Consider the following 12,765-nt stretch of genomic DNA (forward strand, 5'->3'; position numbering starts at 1 on the left):
ATCATCATCTAAGTGGATAAAGGCTCAAGAAAGACACCTGGGCTGGAGAAACAGACTGGAGGGAGAGTATCTGTAAAGGCTTAGGACAAAGCCTCTTACATATTAAGCACTCACTAAGTATTAGCCACCGAAGGAAAAATCAGATTTCTTCTTAAATTATGCTAACTCGCAGGTCTTGTCATCTACTCTCATTCCATCCACTCTCAGCTGGCCAACTTCTACTCCGCCTCAAGGGTCGGTTTAGGTATCACTTCTCAGCAGTCTACTCTGAGACCCCTCACACAAGCCCAGTTTGCCACGGCATGTTCCACGTGGCCTGAGCAGCATTCAAGGTTGTATACTTGTAAAGATACTTTACACTTGTATCTTATTTGAAAGCTGCTCCTTGCTCGCCCTCGTTGGAGCTCCCCAGCGCCTAGCGCGCTACCTGGCTCAGCTGGTCTGTGTGGAACGACCCCAGTCCTCCCACCGCAAAAATGCCTTCCGAGACGATGGCCACGCAAACGCGGGTGCGCCCCCCATCCGCTGACCCTTCCCCTCCAGCTCTCCCGCGGCCCCACATGGGGCTGGCCGGCTCCCTGGACCACACGCCTCCCGCCCCGGGAACCGCGGAGGCCAGGCCAACCCCCTTCCCGGGCCTCCTCCCTCAAGGCTCGCGCCGCCGCCTACCTTGGCCACTTTCGGGATCCTCTGCTTCCCGGCCGCGGTGGAGGCCGCCATGGCTGCAGCGTCAGACCTCGGGCAAGCCCGGGACCCCACAAACCAACCGGGAACGCTCGCCTACACTTCAGGGATTTCCGAAAACAATCGGGATCCCGGAACCGGAAGCGGAAGTGGCTGGGGGACGTTTGACCTCCCGACGGCGCCGTGACGGAGGCAACGTCGTTTCTGTGGTAACGGTCTGCGCGTCCTCCTAGGAGCCGTGGGCGGAGCACGGCGGCTGGAGTTGCAGGTGAGTTGGATAGTGCTGGCTCCCGGTAGGGACGTGGGGAAAGTGCAGGGCGCCGGTCGCTCATCCACAGGTCGTCTCCGGGACTGGGATGCCCGTCCGAGGATGGGTGGATCTATGGAGCCCTGTTGCCAGGCAAGGGGATAGGAACCCGGCTCCGGTCAATACGCTCGAGGGCGTGGAAAAAGAGGCTGGCCAGAAAAACTGCTATTCCCGGCATGCCGAGCGGCGAGCTGCTAGGCTCCTAGGCGGCCCGACGCCGCTGTGCATTTTAGGCTTTGTAGTCTTTGAGATTTACTCTCTCTTGGTTTCTGGCTAGTTGTGACTAAATACTTAACTTTAAGGCTTGTAATTTAAAGTAACTGAAGGTTTTTAAAAGCCAGATAATAGAAATAGAGTGAAAATAAATCGTCAGAGTAATAGCAAATATGCCAATCTTGTGGTCAGATAAACATATTTAAATTTTCTTTGTGCCTTAATTTCATCAATTCTCTTAGCCCCGATGTCCCTAACTATAAGACGCAGATAATATCTATTTCACCAGGATTAAAAAGAAAAATATAAGTAATGTGCTCAGTAAATTTTAGTCGGAATATTTCTTGAACTGCTTTCAGAAACAAAAATTAATATGTGTGTGCCAATGATTAAGAGAATTTTTAAAAATAGAATTTATTTTTTAAGAGCAGGCTTAGTTTCACAGGAACATTGAATGCAAAGTACAGAAAATTCCTATTTCTCCTGCCCTGGACTCCAGCCACTGCACTATCAATATCCACCACCAGCGTAGGGAACCTATGTTGACATATCTTCATCAACCAACCTTCATAGTTTACATAGGGTTTACTCGTCATGTTGTGCATTCTGTGGGATTTGACAAATAATACAGTGCCATCTGTCCACCATTATGGAATGGTAAAGAACATTTTCACTGCCCTAAAAATCTTCCGTGCTCCGCCTATGCATCCCTCCTTCCCATTTTGTTTCCTGTAACCACTAATTTTTTTTCAATGGCAGTCTTTTGTAGACTGTCATATCATTAGAATTATATAGTGTGTAGTCTTTTCAGGTTGGTTTCTTTCACTTGGTAATATTCATTTTAGATTCCTCCCTGTCTTGTCATGGCTTGATAGCTCATTGTTTAAAAGATTGACAGTTGAAAGCCTCTTTTGGTGTTTGGAAAATATATTTATGTATTTATGTATGCAGATCACATCCACCTTTGCAGAAGAAATTTTATGCTGATTTCCCAGACTGAAGTCACCTGTAACCAATATAAAAACGTTTGCCATAGTTTCTGTACATCTTATTATTATTTAAATATTGAACGTTTTCTCACTTTTCAAATTTTAAATAAATTGAGATTTTATATAACTGTGATAGAAGTCACCTAAGGAAAGAAATAGCTATTAAAATAAAAAGATATTTCCCTTGAGTTCTCTTCAGATTGTAACTATACACAATTGATTTGACAAAGTTTAATCATCTATAGCAGCCTCTCAAAGACACAAACACCTAGAATGTTTTCTTTCTGATTGCCATCCTTCCATTTAATTGTATGTGGATTCAATTCAGCTGTTTTTTAAAAGCAAAATTTATCAACGTTATTGCTTTTCTTCTTCTCATCCGTGTTTATTTATATACACCTGCTCATTTACTTGTCTTTCCCCAGGATTTCATCTTGCGGTCCACTTTTGATTTTTTTTTCTTCTTCCTGATATATATCTTTTACTGGTTCTTTCATCTAGGTAATTTGAATGGTAGTTTTTTTCAGTCCTTGTAGTGAATTGTCTTTCTTTTCACCTTCATTTTTTAATGATCACTAATCTAGGTACAGAATTCCAGGTTAATGATTATTTTTACCTCTACATTTCTAAAATACTGTTCTAGTGATCCAGAAATTATAGCCCATTGGCCAAATTCAGCTCATTATCTCTTTTCATGTGGCCCACAAGCTAACACATTTAAAAACATTTTTAAACAATTGAGAGAAAACTAAAAGAATATCTCATGATGCCCTCAACTATATAAAAGTCAAATTTGTGTCCATAATTAAAAAATTTTAGAGTACAGTTTTCATGAAATTTGAGCAGGTATCTATCTAGACAACAAAAAGCCAAGTGATACAATACTGTATTTTGAAAGAAGACCATAGGAGTTTCCATCATGGTGCATTGGAAATGAATCCAACAAGGAACAATGAGGTTGCGGATTCTATCCCTGGCCTCGCTCAGTGGGTTAAGGATCTGGCGTTGCTGTGAGCTGTGGTGTAGATCCCAGACATGGCTTGGATCTGGCATTGCTGTGGCTGTGATGTAGGCCAGCGGCTACAGCTCTGATTAGACCCCTAGCCTGGGAACCTCCACATGCCGCAGGTGCGGCCCTAAAAAAAGACCATACACACTGTATAATTCTATTTTTCTGATGCCTAAAAAATGGCAAAGAGTGTCTGTGTGACAGAAGTCCACACAGCAGTTACATTTGGAGGAGAGAACCAGTGGGCGTGCCCTGGGCCAGCCCTCCAGGGGCTGGGAATGCCCCATATTGCTCTTTTTTTTTTTTTTACATTTTTTTCCCATAATTATTTTTAATTACAACAATAATAAAAACTCCATTAATGAAGCAAATCTTGTTAGAAACTAATTAAGAAAACTTGATAGAATTCAAATTGGAAACAGTTTGAATTGACAATTCTGAGTGCATAGTGGTAAGAAACTATCTATCATACAGTAATTAAAGAACATTTGAAATCTTACCCTTCAGCTGTATCTTCATAGCTCTTTTATAATTGTAAGTAACTAGCTAGTTAACTAATTCTAAAGCAAATATATTCATCACTGTATACAATTTTCTTTTCATGTTCAATAATATCTAGTGATTGGTTTGCATGGTTTAGGAAGAATGCCTGTTCTTTAAATTTTTTTTTACAAAATAAAATACATATATTTAAATTACATTCACACAGATTATTATATCATGGATCTTAAGAAACATATTAAACGACTCTTTTTGGAGAAGTTGAATGGAAAATATACTGAGACAAATAGGAAATTTATTCTATACTTTATCCCATTTTGTATGGCTTTCATCTTTACTATTTAGTATTATCTATTACATTTCAGTTTTTCTTTAGAAATTAGCATTATATTAAAATTGTGTGTATTATGCAACTAAAATTTATAAAGAAGAAAGCCTTATATATCGTTAAGTATTTTATATAGCATAATAAAAAGAATAACTTAATGTAAGAATAACAAAAATAATACACCCTCTGAAAATAAGTAAAATATAAAATGCTAAGTTGGTTAAAAAACAGTGTAACTATATAAAATATGTCCTCACAATTTGTTACATCTCATTGATTCTTCAATAAAGGCATTACACCATTCTAGGTAATGTGATAAACAAGACATTATAGACTTTACATTGTACCATGGAGAGAAATGGTTATTAATAATCCCATACTGCTCTTAAAGTCTGTGCAATGGCAAAAATTAACTTTCCTGTGTTGGAGCTTACTGGCCAAGAACATTAATCAGATGTTTTTCCTTAGGGAAAAGGAAGAGAGGAAAAAGAGAGAGAGGTGGGGAGAGACACCCACTGAGTTAGCGAGACATTGAGAGAAAGGTTGAAATCATTTTGTGGCCCACTGTTCTGTGGACAGCGTACCCAGCGCATTTTTCTGAACATGAGACCCTCCACTGTTGCAGTCATCCAAGAGTCTCCCCAGAGGGGCTGTGGGAGAGGCTGAGTTCTACAAAGAAAGCAGGCACTTAAAAAATTTTTTTTTATTATAGTTGATTTGCAATGTTCTATCAATTTCTGCAGTTCAGTAAAGTGACCCAAAAAGTATATACATTCTTTTTCTCACATTATCCTTCATCATGTTGCATCAGAGGTGATGAGATAGAGTTTCCTGTGCCATACAGCGGGATTTCATTGTTTATCCACTCCAAATACAATAGTTTGCATCTACTAACCCCAAACTCCCAGTCCATCCCACTCCCTCCTCTTCCCCTGAAAGCAGGTGCTTAATCCTGGAATGTCTCAGACAGTTTAATGGACATTGTGCACCCTGAGGAAGGCCCTTGCAAGAAGCATTTATTTTCTTTCTTTTTTTCTTTTTGGCTCTGCCTGTAACATGAGGAAGTTCCTGGGCCAGAGATTGAACCCAAGCCACAGCGGTGACAACATTGGATCCTTAACCACTAGGCCAACAGGGAGCTCATACTTATTTGACCATAGGACTCTTTTCACCTCAAAATATCCCTCAGGATTGCTGCCCTTCAGGGCTCCAGTTTGGAGCCTTTTTTTTTTTTTTTTTTTTGCTTTTAAAAGCCTAAGTTTTGCTTTTAAAAACATGTTTGAAAAAAAAAAACAAAACACGTTTGGAACATGGGCAGCTGTTGTCAGTATTTCCACTGTAACTCTTGACCATGATTAAATAGGAGAGGACCCTGAATCAGTAAATACTTCCTTTCAGTGTTCCTCTTGTTAGAATATTTTAAAGCAGTTTTGTTGGAAACAAAGGACATAGTTGCAGACTTTTCTAGACAGGCCAGTTCTCAGAAACATCATTCTCCTGGAGAAACATGTGTTAGCTGGTTTTGGGGGACACTGTCACAGCCCATCCCCACGGGTGTGAGAGGGACACGTCCCACTGGCACTCTATGCCATGCTTGTTCTGACCACCTGGAGATTGGATGAATGTCTCATTTTGTAAATACTGTAACCAGAGCAACTTGTCATCTCAGGCTAACCGTGGGCTGTTTTCCTCTCTTTTGGGACAGGATAAAAAATGTCAGTACTCACCTCTCCCAGAGGCAAGGTAGAAGTGGTTCATTGCCGGAGAACAGAGTCGCAGGATATTTACTGTATCAAAAACCTCATTAGAAAATTTACCCAGAAGCTGTTTGGGAGTCTTAATATCATCTATCTTCTGTAAGTATGCAGCCAAGTAAGCTCCAGCGTGTTTGTTGGTTTTATTACACACCTGAAGGGGGCTCCCCTCCTTTCTCCTCATGGGGCTTATGGCCAGACAACAGGCAACAGGCAAATCTGTCCCACTGAATAGAAGATCTCTGGGAATAGCCATCCCCAAGTCCCATAACAATATGGGAAACTGAAAAGGTTTCCTGTGGGTTTTGGATTCAGACAAACTTGGGTTCAAATCTCTACTGCCCTACCCCCTAGTAGAGTCACTTGGGGCAAGTTAATATTAGCTACCAGTTTTGAGAATTAATTTTCTTTCAGGATCTGTGCTTTGCTAACATTGTCCTGTTTAACTCTGAGGTGGCCACTGTCATGTCCATTTTACAGATGAGAAAGTGGAGGCCTGCCTGAGGTCAGGAAGTTAGTAAGTGACGAAGCCTGGATGTGCTCTTAGCCACTTCTGTTGAAATGTTCTCCTAAACTTCAAAATATGCATAGTTTTTAAAAAGATCTTTTTTTCTCCCTGGTTCGTTTTTTCGGATACCAGAATTTGAGTATCCTATAATCTGTTCCTCATTAATTTATTGAAAATGATAAGAGCTTAGTATTTTGGATTTCATAAAGATTCAAGTTAAATACAGTTGAAATGCTTAAACTAGGCCAGCCTAAGCCATTCATATTTGCAATTTGTGCTCACCACACTAATGAGTGTAATGGAAATTTAGCATAGTTTTGTTGGAGAATAGTCAGGCAATATGTATAAAATGCTTTAAAAATACGTGTAACAATGAAATAATTTCATTTTTGGCATTATGGTGGATTAAACACCTCAATGATGTCCTGTGGATGGAAACATGTTGATAAACACACACACACACACACACACACACACACACACACACACACACCCCTTCAGGACTGTGCAGAGACCATTATCAAAATGAAATCAGAAACTGAGGAGAATAGCAGAAACCATTGCCTCTTTCTCCTTGAGGATTTTTGCTACATTCTGGACACCTCATGCTTCTGTTTTGACAGGTTTCCAAAAAATAGAGGATAAATACTCCCTCCAATGAGGGAGGGAAGTATTACATTTCCTTGAATAAAACTGGGTTGTTCTTTGTAAGAACGAGGGAGGCATAAACCCGTGTCATAAAAGTGGACAGTAAAGAAACTAGCCTATTTCAACCACAGCAAGAATGAAGGGGGATAAAGCCCCCTCCCCAAGAATTCAGAAGCATGTTTTTTGTTTGTTTGTTTGTTTTTTAGTAGTTGCACTTGCAGCATATGGAAATTCCCTGGCTAGGGGTTGAATTGGAGCTGCAGCTGAGGCCTGAGCCACAGCCGCAGCAACACAGGATCTAGGCTGCATCTGTGACCTATACCACAGCTTGTGGCAACACTGGATCCTTAACGCACAGAGTGAGGCAAGGGATCGAACCCACATCCTCATGGACACTATGGCAGGTTCTTGACCTGCTGAGCCATGACAGGAACTCCCATAAGCATGTGTTGATTCAAGGTCTAAGTTAATTATCTTTGTGGTTCCAAAGTTTCAAAACTTTCCAAATAATGTATTTTCAGATAACCAAAACTAAGTTAATTAATCTATAGACTGAATAAAGTAAACAAAGTGGAGAATTTGATCAAAAGTGGTTGCAGGTTAGTGGTATGTGGAGGAAAATGGCTGAAATAAACACAAATCAGGTCTGAAGGGATGGAGCTTCAGCTCACACTTCAAATACCACACAGATAAAGTTCCAAGGAACCTGAGCTCACAGTAAAAATCACAAATATACAGGGAAATGTGCATCATAAGTGAGAACCATCAGCAGAAAATATATGGTAAGATCACACTCTCAAAGACTTCAGATACTACATCAAAGAGTTATACCTTACCATGTTTAAAGTGAAAAAGTCTATCTTAAAAGACCATGAAAATGAATAATGAGGTTTGAAAAAAGTCTAATAGGTCAGCTAGAAAAAATATCATTAAAATTAAAAGCTCAGTGGATGAATTAAACATCATATCAGGCACAAGTGACAACAGAAGTAGTGAACTCGAAGACCAGTAGCAATAAATTACCTAGAATTCAGCACAAAGAGACAGAGACAAAAAATAAGAGTGGAATATTTGACAATTTGGTTGCCATAAAGCAACCCCAGCAGTGGTTAGTATCACACATAACACATTCTTTGACAGCAATGCAATGGAATTAGAAATAGACAATTTCTAACAAAATTAAGATAATTAAGATTATCTTAACAAAAGATAATTAAGCACTGCCCATATATTTGAAACTTTAAAAATGGAGTGATAGGGAGTTCCCGTCATGGATCAATGGTTAATGAACCTGACTAGCATCCATGAAGATGCAGGTTCGATCCCTGGCCTTGCTCAGTGGGTTGAGAATCCGGCATTGCTGTGACTGTGGTGTAGGCTGGCAGCTGCAGCTCTGATCTGACCCCTAGCCCTGGGAACGTCCATATGCTGCAGGTGCAGCCCTAAAAAGCAAAACAAACAAACAAAAAAGCAATGATAAATAATCATGGGTCAAAAAGAAAAATTGGAATACATTAATTGAATGAAAATATGTAAGAGATGTTGCATGCTATATATGAAATCAAGTTAACTGGGTGCCTCAGCTAAACAAGGTATGAGAGTTTGTGACACTGGAGGCTCATGTATGTGCCTTGTATTTTTGGGGCCTCTGTGTTCTTCTCCCACTGTAGTCTCTGCCTCTTCACTAGGTCCGGGCCTGTGACTTACCCAGCAGAATGTGTTAGATGTGAGCTGTGTGGTCCCAGGCCCAGGCCTAGGTGAGGCGTGTGGTCATGCTAGTTACCTGAAAGTTCTCCAAGGCCAGTCACTTCTGAACATGAGCTACTTACCCTACTGGATCCTGGAGTAGCCATAAGGGTCCCTGGAATCCACGTGTCTAATGTGTTCACGTATTTTCTAAATTGGCAGAAATGAAAAGCATTAGGTTACATCATGTGGCAGGGAAGTAAAGTTATTTTCATCTTAAAATGGGATCCTTTTAAATGAAAACTTAGATACAGCAGAAATTGGTGCACCATTGTAAACCAATGATACTTTAATAAAGAATATGAATAAATAGATAAATAAATGGATAAAAATATAGAGACCAGCCTCAGAAGGCAGGGTATTTTTAGAATTTATTATAGTTGATAATATAGTATTCTGTCACTTTCTGCTGTATAGTAAAGTGGCCCCCCCACACACATATATATACACGCACCTTCTTTTTCTCATGTTATCCTCCATTATGTTGGATCACAAGTGATTGGTTATAGTTTCCTGTGCTATACAGCAGGATCTCATTGCTTATCCACTACAAATACAAAAGCTTGCATCTACTAACCCCATACTCCCAGTCCATCCCACTCCCTCCCCCTCCCCCTCGGCAACCACGAGTCTATTCTCCATGTGCATGAGTTTGTGTCTTTTCTATAGATAGGTTCATTTATACCATATATTAGATTCCAGATATAAGTCATACCATATGGTATTTGTCTTTATCTTTCTAACTTCACTTAGGATGAGTCTCTAGTTCCATCCATGTTTCTGCAAATGGCATTATTTTGTTCTTTTTTATGGCTGAGTAGTATTTCATTTTCATTAGGGTCCTGAAGCTCTCTCACCCAGGCAGCCTTTCATTTTCACATTTGATAAGGCCCATCCCCTCTCCAGACCAACCTTGGGCTTAGAGACTCATAATGTGGGCATTTCTAAAACTGGTGGTTTCTTTTCTAGTTTACTCAACTTCATTTTATTAATTGCCAGCTCATTCACAGAGGAATGAGTAAAACTGGTGTCACCTAAAAACCCTGCTCAGTGTAGAGGGAGGAAGTGAGCAGATGGAGCAGAGCGGGTGAGTGGGGAAAGGGCCAAAAGACTGGGCCACGTGGAACACAGATGTCACTGTGCAGTCAAGGGGGGCTGGAAACGCTGGGATTCAGGGTGCAGGGACGTCAAGGGCCACCAGGCCGTTTCACTCATGCTGCTTAACAAGGTGGAAAGTAGGGACGCTGTTTCATCAAGATTTCCATCAGGTACAGTTAAGGAAAACAAGTTTTCACTGAAACCAGCTGAACAAATGAAGCATTGCTCAAATGAAAAAAACTCTGTTTTCTATTCTTGGGTATATCTTTGAGCTTTAATATATTTTACGTGAAATACGTGTGTGTATGTCTATTTTTAAAACAAGGCTCCCTTGGTTTGGATCTGGCTTATTACAAAGAATAATTTGAAACCATCTTTAAAGAAACTACCTTTTCCTTCTACATTTCCCCTTTTCTCCCTCTTTTGCTCCCATGATTTTTATCTGGCCTGTAGAAAATCTCATGGCTAAGAGGTAATAAGAAGTAGAACTTGTACTTACAAAAGGATTGGCTGCAAAAGTTACTTTCTGTAGTCAGCTCCTTGGAAATTGCAGTGCATTTTCCCACTGAAACAAAGTTACTCATGGCTGGCTTCCCAGGCCAACCCACAAAAGCCTATTTAATCTCTAATGTCTGTGTGGTGTGGTTCTGTACTAATTGTACAATGGACCACAACCACACCACCCTAGGTTCCCATGGATAAATGCAACTCAAGTTCATTTGGGATTCCAGGAACACATTTCTCTTGCTTCCCAAGAGGATGGCGGCTGCTGGGTCCTAGCTCTTGCCCACTTCCTCCTCCGCCACCATCACCAGCGTCATCACTGACACGCATGGGGCCTGTGCCCTGCCAGGCCTTCTCTCGTCTGGGTTTACAGTGAGGACTGTCAGCATGAAGCTGTAGGTTGTGGTTCTGGGGGCCTGGAGCAGAGGAGCCCAGAGGACCCGGAACCACAGGGACCCCGGTGGGAGTGGAATGAGGGGCAGGAGCTTCAGTGAATCCTACAGAAGCTGGGGGCTGACTCCCCCACTAATGAGCACCCTGCATGGATTCTGCATTCTCAGTGCCCAAGGGCTGCAGTGCTGCGCCAGGGCCCTTGGGCCAGGTGCACCCCTGATGAAGTCCCCCGTGGCTGAGGGCTGTGACCTGTTTCCCAAAGATGCCTACCCCCTGGTGGTACCCAGGGTGCTTTGACTTGAGACATGCAGAACAATTTTTGTTTTAACTGTTACATCTTCATTTTTATAGTTACCTTCTATTTAGAGCAAAGGATACTGGTTTTCCATTTATGACAGTGATATAAATTTTTAAAGATTTTTTATTTTTTCTATTATAGTTGATTTACAATGTGCTGTCAATTTCTGCTATATAGCAAAATTACCCATACTAAATTTTTTTTAAATGAAATAGACTTATACCAAAAGTGAACTGGTTTAAAGAAAATAATTAAGTACAAGAAGTGCATGTTGTGAGAGACTGCTCTTTGCTGAATGACTGTAGTAAGATGTTATGCCAACAAGTGGAAAAGAAGCAGGCTACAGGCAGTATGGGTTGTGCAGTTCCATTTTTTTTTTCTCTGTTTGTTTTTGTTTTTGTTTTTTTTCTTTTTAGGGCCACACCTGCAGCATATGGAAGTTCCCAGGCTAGGGGTCGAATTGGAGCTGTAGCTGTTGGCCTACACCACAGCAATGTCAGATCCAAGCCTTGTCTGCGACTTATACCACAGCTCACTGCAGCACTGGATCCTTAACCCACTGAGCAAGGCCAGGGATTGAACCTGGGTCCTCATGGATATTAGTCAGATTCCTTTCCACTGAGCCACGACAGGAACTCTTGTACTTTCTACTTTTGACTGCACTGATGCTGCACTACTTTTTGAGATATGTAACTGGGGGAGTTCCCTCATGGCTCAATGGGTTAGGGAGCCAGTGTTGTCACTGTGGTGGCTTTGGTTGCAGCTGTGGCACGGGTTTGATCCCTGGCCTGGGAACTTCCTCATGCTGTGGGTGTGGCCCAAAAAAGAAAAGAAAAGAAAATTGTCACCAGGAAGCATATACAGTGTTCTAGTCTCCCACCATCTCTCCTCCTTCAGTCATATGCTGTCTTCTCTCCTGTCCCCTTAATAGGAATATGGGTAACTTCTGCTGCCTTTGTTTTTTGAAGGAATATTTAAATCTGGTTTTTTCCAGCTTAAGACACCAGTAGAGTCCATGCTGCAGAGAAAGGGAAAACTGCATTTCAAGTTCCATACAAGCGACTCTCCATGTAGTATACTGCATGCTGTCTTGAGGTCATAGCTCTTATTGTTGTGCCACAAGACAGTGTAGTACTTGGGGGGAACCCTCAGGACATCCCTTTGGGACAGCCACCAGAATAAAGGAAGACCTTCTTCTCCTCCCTTATCTTCATTAACTCCTAGTTCACCTTTGCTTAAGCAAGACCCTTGGGGTCTCCGTTTCTGCAGCTGGATCAGGTGATACTGTAGGGGCTCAGGTGCCAGAAGGATCACCGAGCCCAGGGCCATGGGGGTCTGGAGAAAGAAGTTAAAATTGCACAGAGGAATTCCCAATGTGGCTCAGTGGTAAGGAACCTGACTAGTATCCATGAAGACGTGGGTTCGATCCCTGGCCTTGCTCAGTGGGTTAAGGATCCAGCGTTGCTGTGAGCTGTGGTGTAGGTTGCAGGCATGGCACGGATCTGGCGTTGCTTTGGCTGAGGTATAGGCTGGCAGTTGCAGCTCCACTTTAACTCCTAGCCTGGGAACTTCCATATGCTGTAAGTGAGGCCCTAAAAAACAACACAAAACAAAAAAAAATTGCTGACAAGTGAGCTGAGCTCTCAGCTCCACTGCTCTGCATGGGTGACCAATCCATCCCACTTTGCAGATACCATTGCTGGCTTTAGTACTGACAGTCCTGTGCCCTGGGCACCTTCTCAGTCCCGGGCACACAGGGACGGTTGGCCAAATAAATGTGCATGT

General features: G+C 41.8%; 2 protein-coding genes across 3 annotated transcripts in view; one reads left to right on the forward strand and one right to left on the reverse strand.

Moving 5' to 3' along the window:
- The window catches only part of CRNKL1 (crooked neck pre-mRNA splicing factor 1), a 32,331-nt gene extending 31,196 nt beyond the window's left edge, over window positions 1–1,135 (reverse strand). Inside the window, exon 1 of the mRNA XM_021077415.1 lies at window positions 670–1,135. Coding sequence (XP_020933074.1) covers window positions 670–720 — 51 coding nt within the window. The 5' untranslated portion in view covers window positions 721–1,135. The remainder of the gene's footprint in view (window positions 1–669) is intronic.
- The window catches only part of CFAP61 (cilia and flagella associated protein 61), a 261,717-nt gene continuing 249,833 nt past the window's right edge, over window positions 882–12,765 (forward strand). For both annotated transcript variants that reach the window (XR_002339864.1, XM_021077413.1), the window contains exons 1-2: window positions 882–952; window positions 5,737–5,887. Coding sequence is in view for 1 of the 2 variants with exons in the window: in XM_021077413.1 (XP_020933072.1) it covers window positions 5,745–5,887 (143 nt within the window). In the remaining variant the exon portion in view is untranslated. The remainder of the gene's footprint in view (window positions 953–5,736; window positions 5,888–12,765) is intronic.

This window comes from Sus scrofa, chromosome 17, assembly GCF_000003025.6.
Source record: "Sus scrofa isolate TJ Tabasco breed Duroc chromosome 17, Sscrofa11.1, whole genome shotgun sequence".
In the NCBI taxonomy this organism is placed as follows: domain Eukaryota; kingdom Metazoa; phylum Chordata; class Mammalia; order Artiodactyla; family Suidae; genus Sus; species Sus scrofa.